General features: G+C 36.7%; 2 protein-coding genes across 2 annotated transcripts in view; both read left to right on the forward strand.

The window, feature by feature from the left end:
• The first annotated feature begins 785 nt into the window (after positions 1-785).
• LOC111273696 (TIM double twin CX3C motif protein) lies at positions 786-9303 on the forward strand. Its single transcript, XM_022855574.2, has 4 exons — positions 786-1091; positions 6000-6047; positions 6803-6895; positions 8140-9303. The coding sequence occupies exons 1-4, from the start codon at positions 1005-1007 to the stop codon at positions 8341-8343; spliced, it is 432 nt and encodes a 143-aa protein (XP_022711309.1). The 5' UTR covers positions 786-1004; the 3' UTR covers positions 8344-9303.
• A 3634-nt stretch (positions 9304-12937) lies between these two features.
• LOC111273699 (polypeptide N-acetylgalactosaminyltransferase 13) overlaps positions 12938-18729 on the forward strand; it is a 48767-nt gene continuing 42975 nt past the window's right edge. Inside the window, exon 1 of the mRNA XM_022855577.2 lies at positions 12938-15792. The gene's annotated coding sequence lies outside the window, so the exon portion shown is untranslated. The remainder of the gene's footprint in view (positions 15793-18729) is intronic.

An 18729-nucleotide genomic window follows, 5' to 3' on the forward strand; every position in this document is an offset into this window, starting at 1 on the left:
CATATGCACGTGTATGTCCCGATATATCCTTTTAAAAAATTGCGCTGTGCCGCAAGCTAATGGACATTATTGGTGCTAACTGGTTTTAGCCCTGTGCAAACAACTAAAAAGGAAATACGAAAAAAGCGAGCATACCAGTTGTTCATAGACCGAATTAAACTAAACGTCTATCTGTGCGTATTCTGGTTATTTAGTTCAACCGAGAATGACCTCTCTACTTTCACTAAAACAGACTTCTTTTTGTTACTCATATGCGATGATTTTATTTGACAGTAATCCTATTTAAATGATTACCTAATAAAAACGCACGTTGTCTAAAATTTGAATGAATTAGTTCTTTGCAAAAGAAAAGATATTGCTATAAAAATAACAGAGGATGAATTATAAGTTGCTCTTTATTCTGTTATTTTGCAATCCAAAGTCAGCCCCTTGCGATATCTACCGTTCCGGCGTTTCTTACGGTTACCCGTCTAACTTGTCTCAGAGATGTCTGCAGATACTACTTTAGCTAACTTCTGCTTGGTCTTATTATTTGCATTATTATCAGTTCATTTTGTCTTGTTTTCTATAAAGATAATTTCCTGTGCCTCATAGTTTCATAGTCAGCCTCATAACGCAACATTGACTACAGAGTCCCTTAGAATGGGACCCTCATTTGAATGTTCTTTTGTACAATAGGGTCATCGGTGGCGGTCAGCTGCGTGCGGTAGAAACAAACTTTAACGAAGCTCTCGTAATATTTTGAAGCAGGTGGCGCCGTCTGGCGGAGTTCGATTTCAGCGGTCGACGGGTTGTCTGTGTTATGGTTTCCTGTGGTGGTTAGTATAGGCGGGCAGGCGAATCTTCGCGCAAGATAAGCCTGGCTTTAGTTATTAAAGTTATTGTACTGCCAACAAAAATTATATAAGCTACCACAAATATAATTAAAATCTGCTAACGCGCGAAGATCAGGCATTTCCGTTTGGCTTTAGTTTGACTTCTTCACTTTAATATAAGTTGCTAAAATGGCAGAGAAGGCCGGCGAACGCGTGCGGAAGGCAATGGAGAATGTCATCACTGAGCTAGATAAAAGCAAGCTGCGCCGAATGCAGGTTAGTGTACTTTTTGTTTTTCGCGGTTTACATCACTTAGCGCTCTCTACTTTTAATGCAATCCATTCATGAAACTTACCTTTAGTAACCCTGCCTCACATGCTTCAAATGGCAAAGTATACAATTATTTTAGGACGATAAGCAGTCGTTCTTCTGTTGAAGCTCCCGATGGAGCAGTTAGTTGTTCAACTTCCGTATTAAACAATCGAGTCTGTGCCACTTTGTTCTTTTTTTCGTCAAATCATTTTGAAGTTGTTCTGAATGCCTCGATAATTAGATGTATTAAATACAAACAATGAGAAATCTTATGTCTTTATATAATTTAAGGAAATATAGTGCTCAAGGATGATACTGTTTATTTATGATCAATAGATGCGAAGCTAGCAGTTGCTGTCCCGTCTGTATAGCCTATGCATGTGTTGACAGAGCGGAACTATTTACGCTATTTTGGACAATCTCACCTATTACTGTGTTGATTCTCTGACAATATTATCAAAATGCTAAGCCTGAAATAAATGAAAACGCTATAAGAATGGGTGTTTAGCTCTTTACTGTTACTAGTCTTTACCCACTCTGCAACACTGAATTTAAGTTGTCAAATTTTTTTATGTCAGTAAAAATGGTTAAACTATTATTATTATTAGGATTTCCCACAAATTAGCTAGCCTTCCAGTAGTTGAGATTAATGAATACAGTGTTAGCGTGCCTCTAACATCCCGGCCGATAGCAGTAGAAAAAAATCGTATTTTAGTGAGCCACGCAAATTTTTTTCGCAAAGTTAATTAAGAGAAATGGTTTTACCTGAGAACGGCTTAAATGGTTAAAGAATACAGCTACGCATAGGGTAACACTATGACGAGCATTAAAAGGTAAACTTTTTTTGGTACTTTCATGCCATTTGGTATAAAATACTAGGTGAATAAATGCATTCAGTGAGTTGATAGTTCTCTCACACAAGTGTTTTAAATCGATTGTGAGGTTAGGGCAATCAGACATGCAAAGTTAAGCAGTCTCACTCTAAAAATTCACTAAATGTTTGTAAAAAAGAAAACACTTGGCACGACTCAGCTAAATTGCGATCTCCATCTTACTGGGGACCGTTACGACCGTACCCTTACAGAACAAAAAAAAGATTGCCCCTATCGAGCAGATATCAGCTAGAGCTACGCTTTTGTGTTATGTAGCATAACTTGGTGTGCAGTAATCGATTCTACGTGTCTGTTTTTATAGAGAAGATATTCACTTAGTTAAATTGTCAGTAGTAAATGTATATACCTCTGCAAAAAGGAAATCAGTATTTAAAGTTGCAATTTTTTTTTTGCAAGTCAGCTAATTATATAGGCATAACCTGCCGTTGAATCGAGCTTGTGCAATCGATTGTTGTATACTAGATTTTGCTGCAGGTAAGAATCATGTGTTAAACGGACTAAAAAATTTATTATAGAAATGGATTTGGCTGTAATAGTTGGTTTCTGACTTTCTTGTCTGACAAATAAGTCTGACCTAGTTGTAAGTAGTAATTGTATCGACTGCATAACAACCAATCTCGGCTCAAATAGTGCGAGGGGAACGATGACCGTACTTCTCAGCATCAGCGTTGTTGCTTTGGATTCATTAATTCTGCTGCTGCGAGTTTTACTTTCGAGCAGATGTGATTAGGTTTGACGGCCAATAGACAAATTCTCTGCCTCAATCTAACAATTGCTCGAATGTTAGCTACGGAGTGTTGCGAAAGTAATCATTAGGGAAGGCATTTTGGAGAACACTTGTACGCCTATTTTTTTTTTGTACACCAAAAATTATCATAAAAGTTTACAGTCTCGGGAACTTCAGAACTTACGAGAAAAGTTCACTGTTCTTATCGTTAGGTCTGTTGTATTAAACAACCATTATTTTTGAAAGACGTTCATGGTTTACCTGCTGTGCGTGAAAACAATCTGTGCTTTTCTGCTAAATGAAGTCACTTTGTATCCTCCAAATAATTTTTTAATCGCTTTTTAACCAATTCATTTTTTATTGCACGGTGTTTAGGGCGAAATGTCTTTAATTCAGCTAGCAGATAACTTAGTTAAGGGTAGAAACAAGTAATTTTAATGTTTTTTTTTCTGTTATATAGTGAGCAATCTTTGTTCTTGCGGATCTGATTTGAATTGTAAAGACCACATGCAAGAGCTTCAAATTCTGATTCTAACGATACTAGTTTAGCGCGCTTCAAGTTTTATATATGACATTCATTTCATATTCTGTCCGACAAAGAAAAATTCGGCTTGCATTAAATCGAAGTAGGAAGAAAAGCTAACGTAGATTGAATTATTTCTACTGGGGCATTCAGAACCAAAAAAAATCGTGCAAAGATGTGGTTTATGAACTATACATTTCAGGTTTACGATGATTTAATGGCAGCGTCCGTATAGCATATTATTAAATATCGCATTTTGTTTGCACCAATAAAATCCTGTAGGTGTAATCAGTAATTTCGTCCTAAGTGATGCTCAGAACGGGGCTTAAATCATCCAAGCTTCGATTATTCTGTAAATAGCGCACGTTAGGCATTGTACAGGTCATACACCCACGAAGATATCTAGAAATGATTAAGCTATGAGTCAATCAAATGTTACGGAGCACAACGGAGCGTTTATAATGACATTACGTTCTATGTGAGAACAATTAACCAGACGTTCTGTGTTTTTAAAAATAATTAAGTTGACGAGTTAGGTGCACAGCATATGTTGTAAAGCTCTATTGAAATTAACTGATCACGATTTTAAGCAGTATGCTTTATGGCAGCTGGCATAAAAATCTACGAAAAACCTAACAAAATTGGAAAAGCCTTATTGCGCCCGCCCTGAGAACAAAACTCGTGTTTACGAGTTGGTCCCCAGCGGCTCCTCTGCGTTTACATGTTGCCCGAATGAATTACTTTTCAGTATTGCTCTAACTACCGCCACGGAGAATCTTGCTGGATTCTTCTGAGGTTTCTTTAAAAGGCCTTCTGAAACGACAGGATAATGATATCAGCAGCTCCCGTAGCTATTAACGCGTTTCTCCTTCTATCCTTAAGTTTTTGTCATCTTCTGTTAGTACTATGATATTAATCAGCAGTGGCTAAGGTGTTTTTTGCATTTTTCTAGTTACCGGCAACGCGCTCAAAAATAAGCTCGTTCAAATCACGTTGCCTAATTTATAGCAGAGAAATGACTATATATGTGCAGCCAGATGGTTTCTACATCAAGATAACATCTCGAAGCAATTCACCTAGGTCATGCAAATACGAGAAGTTAAGGGTTGCGCAAAGCAACCTTCAGAACAGTAATAAAAAATGTACATGCTGTTTATGGTTTATTATAACTATCATGATAAATGTCGACCTTTTTACAGGAAACTGGTGCCTACTTCTAGTAATGCACAACTTTTGCAAATTATTGCACTCTCTAGTAGTGTATATATTTCAAGTCGAATCTTACATGAACTGTTTGGACTAAGAGAAAAAAAATAAATCGACTTAGCCTAAATAATTCAATGAAAAAATAGAATTACTTTAAGCTTGATTTTTCGAATGAACAATTTGAGAAATGCGTAGCAGTCTTATTTAGCTGAACGCCATTGTAAGTTTAAAAGACGGTGGGCTTTTTTGTTTACAAGTATGTTTTTCCAAAAGATTTTTGTATGTCAATTTAGTGAAAAATTAGGATAAGAAACATGACCAAATTATATAATAATGGCACAAATGTCTGTCATTGTAAACGCTTTGACATGCTTGCAAATGTTTTTGTTGAGGCGTACGTTATAAAAACAATATAATGCCATTTCAAAAATAAGCAATTTTTACATACTTTTATATACTATATAACTTTAGATATTAAAGGAAAAATTGATCGATTAGTTGCGAAGTTAGCCGAAAACATGTTGGATCATAATTATTTCAGGTCAGTATTATAATCTACGCAATATCAACTGTAATTTGTAGATAGGTATAAAATCTGGAGACCGCACTTCGTTTTATTGCTCTATCTTTGCCGAGCAGTGAAAGTGAACCTTACTACTGAAACTATAACAGTGCAGTTGCAGATCGGTTGGAACTAAGCTAAAGTGCTCGATAAAAGTTACCAGATCAATGAATTAGTAATTCTGAAGAACTATTACCAACACCAGATTGATGCGGCTTGCATTGATCAATCTTACATGTTGTCTAATTGCTCTATGAAACACACTTTGCTTTACAAGCCTTAAATCGCAAAACTGGTAGGTTCGACATTATTATTGTAGAGGAGTGCACCGATAATAATTGATACATGTTTTCATCGGTAAAGACTTACTTTTTAAGGCTTAGATTTTTGCTCACTGTAACAAGTTATAGCCGAAGTGCAGGTTGCGTGACCGTGTGCGTATTAGATATCAAATGAGAGGATATTATCGGTACGCCATTGAATTGCCTTGAATTACTTGCTTCTTAAAATAGGAATCAAGTAGTTTTTTTACGATTGTTTGTGGTATCACAAGGTCTGAATGTAATTTTTAGCGGAAGCTTATCATTACCAATATTTCATTTAAAAGCTTATCGCCCACGTCGTAGAAAAGACATAATTTTAATGTTTTCAGGTAGAAAGTGTCATGAATCTACGTTGCATAAACCTAACAAAGCGGCGAACTGATATGAAGAACATATAATTTTTGAAAAAATACCCGATAATTACTTTTTATATTGTGCGTATAAGCACAAATATTTTTTGAAGTTGTTAGTGGTCAGGCGGGTGTGCATTGTAAAAAAGCCTATCAGGCCGGTGAGTACGGGTTAGTGCAAAAGTTATATACGATGTAGCCTTATTAAAGGCGTATCTATGATCATCTTAATACGTCGTCTATTAACAAGCGTTTTGTATCGCACGACTGCTTTACTATTGTTTTCAGCGCGATATGCATTTGTGCGCGGCAAAATGCTGTGAAGACTCAAGCAAGGTAAGATTCATCCTAATCTAAACATGTTAATTATATATAATTTCTACAAGTCATAATTATGGGTTATACTGTCTCCATTAAATTTTATATATTGGATTATAAAGCGACATTTAGGGATCTATTAGATTGTTGGACACCCCAGAAATGATTTTTTAAATTGATTCTCACTCTATTAGTAACCATGTCATTTAAGTAAGAGCTTGAGATTAAGTCTTCGAGTTTTTTAAAAGAAATCATCAACATAATTAGATTTATTGAATTTAGGATGAACATTGAACCCTCTTATTGTGTCTAAAAGTAAGCGCTGTTACATGATAGTTACTATATAGGCTTACATAAATTTCCTATATGAGTAATGTAAGGCAATTGCTGTAATTTCCAGAAAGTAAATAATGTCCATTTCATCACAAGTATCCAGCCTTTACTTACAAAAAAATAAATGAAGTTGACAAATTTAAAGAAGTTTTTTAAAAAAAAAAGTTAACTTACTCTAATTTGTAGTTTTTGATTTAAAAGTTAACGGTGTTTATAGAATTTATTTTTATCGTTCATCTTGTAGCCATTTAGGTTTACGAAAAGAAACTGTGGAATATAAATTGCCTAAACATTTACTAGTGCATTTTGACTTTTTGTGAATAATTGAATTTTATAGATCTCAGGTAAAGTTCTGTTTTCCTTATAATTAAAGTGTATACTGTCTGTTCTTTTGCTAGGTACATGTTTTCTAAAGTCTTTATTATATTTATCTTTTCTAGAGCATTGAAGGTGTTCACCATTGCGTGGAAGGGTGCGGAGCTGACGTAGGGCAGGCGCAGTCTGTTGTGCAGTCGGAACTGAACAATTTACAGGTATGGAATTGAAAAGTTAGTTATATTTGTAGGTAATAACGGCCTGTTAGAAAAATCCACACTATTGGTAAGCTACGGATTATAGATGAAAAACACTGTTAAATGGGCCAGCTTTCCACTACTTTAAATAAGATATATTTGCACTATAGATAAAATCTACTCAGAAAACATGAACAAATAAAGCTGTAAGCAGAATGTTCAAAAACGGACAAAGAGTGAGGAATTCATGGTATTTAAGGTAATGCTTAATGAAGTTCTCTTCCCAGCGCTTTATCTCTAATTGGGCGGCCAGTCTCATGCAATGCCTAACAGCGATTCTAGACGTAGAACTTTAAATTTTTATCTAAATTTTAAGGAATGGACAGATAGGCTTTGAGTATTTATGTACAAAAAAATGTTTGAAAAAAATTAATTTAATTTCCTTAGGAATTCACGTAATTTAGGTCATTCTACCTCTCAATGAATAACCATTCAAATATTATGTATACGTTTTGAAATGCAAAAGAGTATTTGTGCATTTACCATATGCGAATTTCTTAGTTCAAAAACTCGCGCCGCTTTTATACCTTGGCGGCGACTATTTTAGGTCCGAGCTAAAAACACATGTGTCGTAGCTTTGAATGCGTACGGTATGTTTAGAATGAGAGTGTTATGGCCTGTAAGCTAAACAACCCGTTACGGTCATCGACTTCCGTTTAAGCAAAGAGTGACATATGTAAGCACAAATGTCGCTAAGTTTCCTTGATTCGTGTATTCGGTTTAGTAATTATTTGCTTAATAATTGCAAAGCATGACTATCCAATCAGCAAAATGAACTATTGAAGTAAGTGCCATCAGTTTCAGTTTAGGGCAACATAGTTGTCCGAAGTGTGGGGCTGTATGCCATCTTCTTGACTGTTAAACACAATCCCTTTACATTAAAGGAGTCTCTTTGCGCTTAAAATGTAGTTTAGAATCACACCATCATTTTTGGCACAGATCTATCTTGTCTGCTTGCAACACAGACGTTGGCAATCGATATTGCTTTTTTTTTTTACGCATCAAATACAGTGCATTAGTTGAGCTACGATGGAAGATGCTCTGCGCATTTATATTTATGTGTTTGTATTTGAGAAAATAGTCTGTTTTTGTCCGTATATTCTATCTGGAAAATCAATCAAAAATTCGGCTCCTAGGTACATCATGCTTCTTCTTTCGAACTGTTTATGTTGAAGGCTAACTGACCAATGTATTGTCTACTTCAGAGCAAATTACAACGCTGCGTCATGTCTTGCCAGGATGAAATTCGAGAACAGATGCCTGCGACAGCTAGTGAAACAGATGCTGATAGGTATCGGGGTCAGTTTGAAAATTGTGTTGTCAAATGTGCTGACACTAACATTGACAGCATTCCAGCCATGATGAGAAGAATTAAGGAGCTCATCGACGCTCAAATCTCAAGAAAATAGCACCCCATTGTTAACGTTTAGGTCCATATAAAATAGATAAACACATAAATCTAAAATATGAGCCAAGGGATTTGTTGATCGAATATGAAGAGAATTCTTACGCTATGTTCACGGTAATTTTTTATGAGGTTTTGCAAGGCATGATTGCAAACGATGAAAAGATTGATTGTGATGTCATAAGCTTGCGTACATTTTGTCCGGGTGCATTCCAAAACAAATGAAAGTATAGAGAGAGTGCAAAGTGAACTAATATTACTTCACACAAGCGCTTATATTATTTAAAAGATAAGTGCTTGTGCCATGAAAATAATAGGTAGTTTGCGAAACTTTATTTTTTCAAAAGTTGCGAAATTTGCAGGCTGTTGAGAGTGGTTTTAATGATTGGTGGTGATTAAAGCTCTGGATGGCTTTCTTGATTAGACAATAACAATATTTAAGATGCTGGAATCACCTGAAGTGCTGTACGTTGTAGATGCAGTACGTTCAATTAAATGCTAAGTAATGCGTGTAAATTTGTTCGCGCGTAACTGCACTTTGTGACAGATCTTTTGACGTGTTTGATTGCGGCATTGATCGCAGTAGATGAAAACGTAATAACGAATAGGACTATCTGGTGTAAGAATTCAGTATAGTGTCAACAAAAATTTAGACGAATATTTATTGGGCGCGAATTTTATTGCTGAATGTAAATGTTCGTCTTGCATACGACTGTCTTATGGTCATATGGTGTGTTGCTTAAAAGAAGCATAACATTTCTGCAGTTAGAAAGCACAGAATTTAATGTAATATAATTAGCAGAAATCAAACTAGTAAGAAAATAAAAACGAAGCGAATCGGATTAAACTCTAAACGAAACGACGAACGGAAACGGTTGGTATATTTTATTGTAGTGTCATTTCGTATATTGTTATGACGATGTGTTAGAAATAAATAAATTCAGCTTGTTCTAATATTCGTAAATGTTTTGTTATCGTAATTTGGTTTACAAATACTTCGCAGGCAATGGTAACTAGGTTTGGAGGAGTGTAAAATTTCATACACATATCACAACCGTTTTCATAGCCGTGTAGCTGATTCGACGCATATGCCATTGCAACTCAAATTTTGCTACCAGACATAAAATAGACATTGCATAGCGGAAGAGCTAAAGTATTAGATTTGATACATGAAACCTAGTGTCAGATGCTGTTGAAATACTTGACTGAAAGGTTATGCCGAAGGAAATGTTTCATATCGTACGAATTCAACTCCCGGGAACTTTCGGTCGTATGAAGAGAGCAGGGTTTAGCTTATGAAAAGACAACTTGACTTAGGTCGACTCGTTTTATTGAATCATTTGCGGGTATCGTCGGCTACCACAGCTATCGTTCGGTCCCTACCATTTGCCCTTGTTGCAGGCATTAAGGATACGTTCGTACGTATTTTATAAATATTCGTAGGTAGCTATGTTATCCTCATCGCACCTCATTTGACTTCATCTCTGTACCACTAGGATCTACTAGCCATATGAAAATGCAGGCGGTGCGCTTCAATTGAATTGGATAGTCCTTTCATATCAGGTTAAAACTTATATATAAACTTAACACACTTCAAGATCTGTAGAACCACCAAATTACGTTGTTTACACAAGCGTTATATTCTAGAAGTTTTAGAATTAGCATTCTTCAAATTAAATAGACATGTGGATATTTGTGCAAAAGGTGTTCCAGGTTTTTCGATAACGATCGAAGCCGCTGGGGCATTTCGACACGCTAGGACGCGAACGAACCTGCTGGGGTAGGCGCAAATACCAGATACGCTAACAAGCTGGAGCTTGATGTAGCTACGGTAAAACAAAGTCAACGAGCTCACTCCGGTTGTAGGTTTGCTTTCCGACTAGTAATCGTCGTTAAAACTAGTTGGCCCTTCATCTGAAGTTGAACATTTTCGCTTACTCGTTGAGTCCATAACATTGTAATTGAAAAAAAAAAACACTTGTTACTATGACGCAATAGACGTAACAAATGCATTTAGCGTTTCTCCTTAGGTTGTTTTTATTATTATTATTATTATTATTAAACCATAATAAGGAATTGAACTAGAGATTTTCGATGAATTTTAATTGATAAATGATGAATTGAATAAATTAAATGATTTTTCAAGTGACTATTTTCTGTGTACTATACAATGATGGGTAATCAGTGAAGAACATTGTATTGCACTAAGTAATCTAACACTCGAATAATTGTATTGTGAAGTATGTATAATTTTCAAGAAAGTAGCCTTGTGATATTTTAAGGTTCCTCTTAGTTACTAAAAAATGGGATGAACATGCATAGCATGAAACCAAGGTCAAATCAATTTCAGTTTAATGAGACGGATTGGCTGAGGATTTCTGTTACTCCGCATTTGGTTGTATATACAGTCACTCTTAAAAAAATAGAGCCATTAACGCATTACTAAATAGAAGCGTACTGCATTATTGGAATCAAAACATCTGGCACTACAATAGTTCGAAAGATATTTAAGACCATTAGTTATGTCATTCCATATTTGTATACCCTAAACAAGGCATTACGCTATTCGAGCCAGTATAACAGAAAGAACGTATTGTCTAGCGTATAATATTTAAAACCTATTCTACTAATAAAATCACATTTAACATTGCATTTGATCTTACGTCAAACAGATTTTCTCCTCTTTTGGGGCAACAGACTCTCATAAGGCCATAATGACGTACAGTTGCACTTTCTTAATTAACTCCTCTGCATTGACTCGAAAACATCCATTACAATAATTAAACATTTTAACAATGTTTTTAATAATAGGCGGTGTATGAGCTTGCGGGCTGGCCCAGAGAAGAATTTCGACATTATGGATGAGAGCATTACTATGTTAATTACTTTGGCTAAAAACAACCAAACTGGGTACCTGGGCAGGACTAAATGTTTACAGTTGAAATCGATAATGCTTTTAATAAATTGGCTCTGTCGCTATAACATATGATTACCATACTGTTTCAGAGGTCTGCTGGAAAAACCTCCAAACAAGTAAAGAAAGGCGGACCCCAGCTAGGTTCTCTAGCGGAAGCAAGTCCTTGATGCTTTACCGGAGAAATTGTCCCGAGGACTTGTTAGACAGAAAGTTTAGCCAAAATCAATTATTATTTTTATATGTGCCCAAAGGTTCCGGTGTAGGGCTATTTCTACTTTGTATTTTTTTTTATATACGTCACCTTAGAAGAAATTAAATATGAAATATGACGCTGACTGTGTCCGATTTAGTGCTTGAACTTATTCTCTTTAAGACAGGTATAGTCTCACGAAAGGCTGTTGGTAGTTAGATAAATAGAAAACCTTAATCCTTCGTGTGTAGGTAAATGTTTTGTTTTTCGCTTATGGACCTCTTATGATTATTATAATTGAGGACTTCTTAAGTGAATAGTGTATGTGTATAAAACAATGTTTACTGGTGAACAACTTAATTTTTTTAATCTATACTTTTGTAATATACGTATATTGTGTGAGCGCACAATTAGATTTTGAGCAGTATACCACAGGCATAGCTGAGTTCTGTTCATATTCACGGAACACGCTTATCCTCACTGTTTCATAATTCGTCCGAGTTTCATTTTTATGTTTACAAACGTTTTATTATTCATGAATCACATAGATTTGACGTTTTTATCTATTGAAATGGACTTTAGTTTTAAGGACAATTCAGAGCTTTTTGAACGATATATGGTATTATAGTAGTGCCGCTGTTACATGTAGCTTAACAGGTGGTCAACGCCATTTTCAAAGGTAAACTGTCAGAGGTTGACGATTAGTTAACAGTGGCGGGTTCTGACGTAACCGTTAATACCGTCAGTAGTGGCGTTAGGTTTCATAGCTGCCTGGTGGACAACACTGCAGTAGGGATGGAGAAGGGCTGGCTGAAAAGGTCTCGCGTCAACGGAATGAGTTCTAATCGAGGAGGATCTGCAAAATTTGTAGCGCACAGATGTGGTAATACAAAAATTAGCTGCAAAATCGAGAGACAAGCGAGGCGCAAAGGGGAGCATATGCAAGAAGCCCTGTACAGCTATGGAGGTGCGGCTATTCAGCACCGATGGTGCAGCGGTAACGTATCTGCCTACAAAACTTAAGAACACGTGAGGTGATCTAGGCTGGACATTAAGATGTCCGTAATAACTTAGTGGGTAACATGTTGCCTGTTAGTCTTAAAAACACATGGTGATCTACGTCCGAATTTGGTCATAGATACATTTCGTTTCGTACTTGGAGCCAGCCGTCCTTAGCCATGTGTAACTGCAGTGTTAAACGTAAAATTCGAAACATTTATCAAGACATTTATTTACATAACATAACATTTCTCTACTTTCTCACTTAAACGGTGTCCTTCCGGTCATCAATAATTAGGTCAAAAAATTTTCTTGATCTTCAACTGTCATGTCTTTCATGCAAAAGACTTGACTATAGGCTAAGTTACTTCGCGAATAAAACCTGTTTATACGGTATACAAGTTACCAACGTACTATGCGAAACCATAATACTCAGTAATAAACATAGTCCGCAATTTTAAACTTTTTCGTTTTTATTTCTATCTTTCGCCGTTACAGAATTATAAGCCCCCGTTGAAATGACCTTAGAGTTAGAAAACAAAAAAAAACTGATGTCAAAGCTGTGTGGATTTTATGTAAGAAAAACACTGATTACAAGTTCAGTTCCATTCTCGACATCTCTGTCACTTGAATTAAGTTACTGTGTAGCCGTTTAGGCCTATTTGTTAGCGCTTTTATTCTATAAATTTGATTTCTATGTTCCACACCTATATGATATATTTTTAGAGTTATATATTTTTGTATATATTTTTTTTATATTATATGATTTATATGAAGGAAAATATGTAGTGTATAGTATTCACATAGTGTAGTAAGTCGCATATAGCAGATATGTGTTTCCTTTATATATTTATAATAGGTAAAACATATATATAGATTATCGGTTAAAATTATATTCATTTTTGCCCGTTTTTCTCCATTATTGCAGCGCAACTTAAATTATATTCTACGTGAATTTTTCAATAACATAAATCCGCGTTTCTAACTTCTACGCCGTTTGTGTTGCATGGGAAATGTCCTTCACAAACTCCTAGGATTAATGTAAAACTAACTTAAATGCGTGCAGTTAACAGTTTGTGTGTTAATAGTCTTTGGTTTGTGTCTTTGAAATGATCATACTTACGTACGCTCATTAGATCAAGAATATCGTGTTTGGACGTAGCGAGCCTTTTTACGAATAATACTCTCAGTTGTATAGCCACATCTAAAGCGAAGCAGTATACAAAAAATTGCCATTACTTCTTAAAAAAAAACTCTGTATTTTCCTTTATGGCATTATAGCGGAAAAAAATGTCGGCATTTGTAAATGCGACGGTATTCCTGGCCAGTTGCAGATTCCCAATATACTATGATTTGATTAATTTAACGACCTGATTCAAAAAATAGACGCGCTAGAGTCACAAAATTGGCTTCTCGTCAGAAAACAACAACATTATGGCCTATTTCTTGCTATGCTATAAAGTTGTGAAGGCTTGCTATATTTTCAAATAGGTCGTTATAAACTATCTGTACTATTTTAAAAGTCCACAGGTACCATATACAGATGTTTATATCCTTTCTCTGAAATCTATCACATGCCGTTTCACGCGTTTGTTATCTGTTGATATTCATTTATAAAGGATTATTATTGCCGATAAATATTAAAAATTGCAGAAGAGCACTTTGTACTTCTAATGGTTAAATGGGATAATTAATTAACAACAGCTTATCTGTCTCTTATTTTTACTCGTCACTAGATTTCCATTTCGTTCCTCTCATGTGTTCCTTTCCGTATGGAATCGGGTGTTTTCTCCTCTCTTCTCCCTGTCCCAGGTTCTCTTACCACCAGTTGGACGCACAGCTGAAGCGTCGAAGTTCAGTCACGGGACGGTCGCCCGGCATCGAGTATGCCTCCTTTCGACGTGCTTCTGTGCATTTGTTGAAGCGCGCTTGCTGCTTACCCGGAGCCATTGCCAAAATACTCACTGCAGTTGTGATGCAGCGCCGACATTTATTAGTTGCCATTCGCACAAGAACCAGTGGTCAGCCAGTCACGGAGCTGACTAGCCACTTATACTAGCATTATTACTGGCATCATTGCAACCATATACATAGTATGTTGGTATTGCAGCTCGCACCAGTCAGCTAGCATTGACGCTGCTGCTTTCGGAGAGGCTTGGTTGTTTTGGGCGCTTGCCGACGTATTTCTATTTGGAAGTGGCAATAAGCGCGTGCGGGTGCGACGCCCTGTTTCGTCGGGAACTGGCTAAACTACTGTGGAACATCCGACTAACTGCGTCGGCACCAGCAGCAAGTACTGATACATCGTTTACTCACTTGTGTGGCATCGAAGATACTTGGCCGGGCATCGGACATAGTCGCCTACGAATGCTTGGCCAGAAAACCCAAACGTCTGATTTAACGATGTGATGTTCGCGCCGAGATTTGTTGGCCGCAACGCGCCAAACGACAGCTTGTTTTGTTGCCCCTAGTGTTAGAACATAAATTTCAGCAGTTGCAGATTGCAGTGAAAAAGAGTTTTTCCTCTACTTCGTCATATAATAGTTATCAAGTTGACTTCGTAGAATAACAACGGAGGAAAAATAAGATCAGTGAATCGTCAGAGGATTAGGTTATCGCTGCAGGCGTTCGCAGCTGATCAATAACGTACTTCCGCGAAGCTAACCTGGAGCTCTTTATTATTATTATTATTATACAAATTTCAGTACAGTAGCCAGCTTTGTGTATGCACATACACAAATTATAATCCCTGCGTACTGTCCGATTTTGCCCCTCACAATACTTCGAACGAAACAGCGACTTACGCAGGTAGATAGAAATGAAAAATAAGTGAAACACCCGTACGCAGGTGTTGCTCTAGTGCTCTAGTTTTATTCGCTCTATTATCAGACCTCAATCTACATATCAAATGACTGCAAATCAGCAAATGAAGCATGAATTAAAAACACGGAATAAGAAAAAGCAGTGGTTAAAAAATCTTGGCAAATCATTTAGAAAAATGATAGGTTTGTCTGCCGTATCGTAGAGTCAGACCAGTTGAAAGTGGTCATTACGATGCTCTTCAATGTGACATCTCGATCCAGAATATCTCGAGTGAACATGTTACGCGGTCATATCTTCAAAGTGTGTTGTCAGTAGTTCTTCTCTATTTGGTTAAAAGGGTTCTTCTCTAGAAAAGATTCACGTGAATTTACATTCGTGTTGTGCTTATGTTCGATGTATGCCGGGCAATAGACGGTTCAGTATACCACATCGCGCTCAAGGGAAGACGGTCGCTCCCGTCTATCGATCTCGATTTTAGTAAATAAAAAGAGAAGTTGATGGGATTCTTGTGCACACAGAATTTGGTAAGTAGCTAATAGTAAACAGGTTTTTTGTCGGTTCCGAATCAAAAACATTTATTCTATAGCGATTCTTATAGCGATGCATTAACGGTTTTCCTCATAATTATTATCAAGCAACAACATAACTTAAAAACAAAAATGCACGAAACAGGAGCAAATCTAGCCATATTATATATGATTTTGTAAGAAACGTATGGCTTTGTTTTTAGAACAGCTTTTAATTTTAGACGCGAGACGTATTTCGGTTCGATTTTAATCAGGAACTAGCAATTATTTTCGAGTTCAGTTTTCTTTGATTAACGTGTGAAACTATTAAAGAGAGCATAGTGGTTCTGGAGTAATCAGATGCTCCTCATGTTTTTTTTTAAATGACATTAAACTGCACAACAGTTCTACCTAATTTCGTACCCCATTGTTTCAAGTCCAGGTCTAGTAAATAGAAAATAATTACAATTTCATCTTTGAATATTGTCCTTATAGGCCTGAAATCGAACTTCAATTTTGGATCGTCTGCAATTTTGGATCGGGTGCAAACTGTCTAACAAGCTTTTGCGGTATCATTACTGTTATAATTGCAAAATTAAAAAGAAAAACAACCAATTAAATGAACGACTTAAAAAAAACACTTTGACGAATACATTCTCTTGAAGGGACTGATCTTGTGACTATAACAAAGAAACTCTGCCAATCAGCTACATATATGCGTAAGGCCGTAGGATATATATATGCATAAAAATTGGAAAAAGTAGACAACGAGGAAAGGTTTTGCAGTGTATGCGTTCAGGCAGGAAGAGGCATTACGCTTTTGGGATCTCTGTATTAGCCATAGCGAGCTCAGCCATAACGAGCTGAAGAGAGCGACCCTGACAGATATTAGGGGAAAAGAGTTACTCCACGTGTATATGACACTCCATCTGTCCAAGATGACAAACAAGATATTAGACCCTGCCACAAAGATAAATCTATTAATAGGCCTTATGATCAAGATACTGATAAATAGACCACCCCAAAAAAGTGGAAAAAAATATTGTCGACCGTGGTGAGTGTATCTGCCATTCGACGGAGGCAGTGGTCCTAAAGAAATCAGTTAAGGCGCATACAGCTATCTTTCTAGCAATATTTGATCAAAACTGATCAAGTTTCAAGAAACTGGAGACAAACGTAGTACGGAAAAGTTTATTTTCAAAGGAAATCTTCGTCACACTTACTGTTTCGATTGTCAACAAATCGATTTTCGTTACGGATACCCACTAAGACGTCGAAGCTCTTCTGGAGATCAAGACGCACACGAGAGACCATTTTCATATGATATTAAAAAAAGGCCAAATGTGGCAGAGTGCGGCTGCTGTCATACTAATAATGGCTCAAGGCTGGACTGCATTAATTCGGGACACATGCAAATCTAATAAAGCGACATTATTTTATACGAGATTTCATTGCAGAAGAGACTCATACGACCTCCGCTATCAATGAGCGTGAAGACTCTGAAAGTTTTCAACGGCTCCCAGAGACCTTTGAAAACTAACTGTACACTGAAAAAACGAAGCCTTAAAAGGGCTCCATTGCCGTTGACTTGTGCTCAAAATTTACGGCCACCACAGGAGGGGAAGTGTACTGTAGGCACTTACACGTGCAGCAATACTTCACAAAGGGAATTGTCTATCAGACAGTTTTTTCAACTTTTTCAGCCTACTATTGGAGAAAAAACAACTGCATATATTTGCATTCATCTTCCTTTGTTACATACTTTATATAATAAAATCTTATTTAGATAGAACATAAATAAGGTGGGCTACCTTAACTTTCTTAATAAGAGCCGCTTGCTTCATCCAGTATTTTTGCCCACGCCTGACGCTATCTCTGAAATGGTGACACGATGTTTTTTTTCAGGTTTGTATACTGTCCGCAGATTTTTGTGGGCGCTACCGTAAAAAGAAGTTGAGCAGTCACGAAGTCCCAACTAAAGAAGGACACCTTATTGATGTTATATTGAAGTAGAATATTAAATGTATGAGATTTGTAATAAAACACGATTTACGTAAACATATCCAGTTGTTTTGTGGTCGCGTAATTTTGCGATCCGATCGTTGTCCCTCTAATTTCTGAATGTTACGTGTAAAGTGTGCAATGAAGCTAGAATAAACATGTAGTGACAGAATATAAGACCGGTCCACAGCTTAGCACCAATAATACCGCGACTCACACAGTCAATTGCGATAGATCGTGTAATTATCTCAGGAAAGGGAAAAAATATTATGGGTCCGAGAGTGCGGTGCTTGAAACACTTGTTAGGCGAATTGCCCCGTTTCGTTAGGAATGACCGCACAGATACCATCTGACTCATGCTCATTGCTGATGATTCAGCATTACTTTTACCATACAAAGTTCAGGTTATTCCTGAATAGTATAATCTATTTTAAACAGAGCTGAGAGAATCTAGCTGAAGTCAATTACTTCCCATGCAAAAACCCAGATAAAATGATATATAAAACTAGTGGAGCAAAGATAAACTTCGGCAAAGATAAATGCTTAGCAGAAGGATCTAGAAGTAGCTTTAAAAGCAATATTCTTATATACACCTTAGCTGAACACGGTGCCAGAAAGTTTATGGTTGTAGATATACGGTGTTGCCTCTATGAAGCCGGCTGTTCAATGTATGTCTGAGAATACTTTTCGACTTTGGCTTCATCCGGCAACATAATGTTAAGTGAAGTATAACTTCGTCAGACCATGACAAATAAATCCGCGCTGGTTCTTTAACGCCCACATACTTCGCTAGTCGACGATGTGGAGTGGGATGTACGCCTAGACTTCAATAAACATAGTATGGAAAGAGATACACAATGTGAACAGCTGTCTTGGGAGTGCGTGGTACTGCTGATAAACCAGCGTGTTATTACATAAAAAAAGAGATACGCACTACCGACAGCGCAATGAGCC

This window comes from Varroa jacobsoni, unplaced genomic scaffold (genome assembly GCF_002532875.2).
Source record: "Varroa jacobsoni isolate VJ856 unplaced genomic scaffold, vjacob_1.0 scaffold_215, whole genome shotgun sequence".
NCBI lineage: Eukaryota > Metazoa > Arthropoda > Arachnida > Mesostigmata > Varroidae > Varroa > Varroa jacobsoni.

Bases quoted from the DNA above. Each gene is read 5' to 3' on its own strand.
- LOC111273696 (XM_022855574.2), top strand. From the start codon at position 1,005: ATGGCAGAGAAGGCCGGCGAACGCGTGCGGAAGGCAATGGAGAATGTC. The intron at 6,048-6,802 runs GTAAGATTCATC...TATCTTTTCTAG, and splicing joins GCTGTGAAGACTCAAGCAAG to AGCATTGAAGGTGTTCACCA. The intron at 6,896-8,139 runs GTATGGAATTGA...TGTCTACTTCAG, and splicing joins CGGAACTGAACAATTTACAG to AGCAAATTACAACGCTGCGT.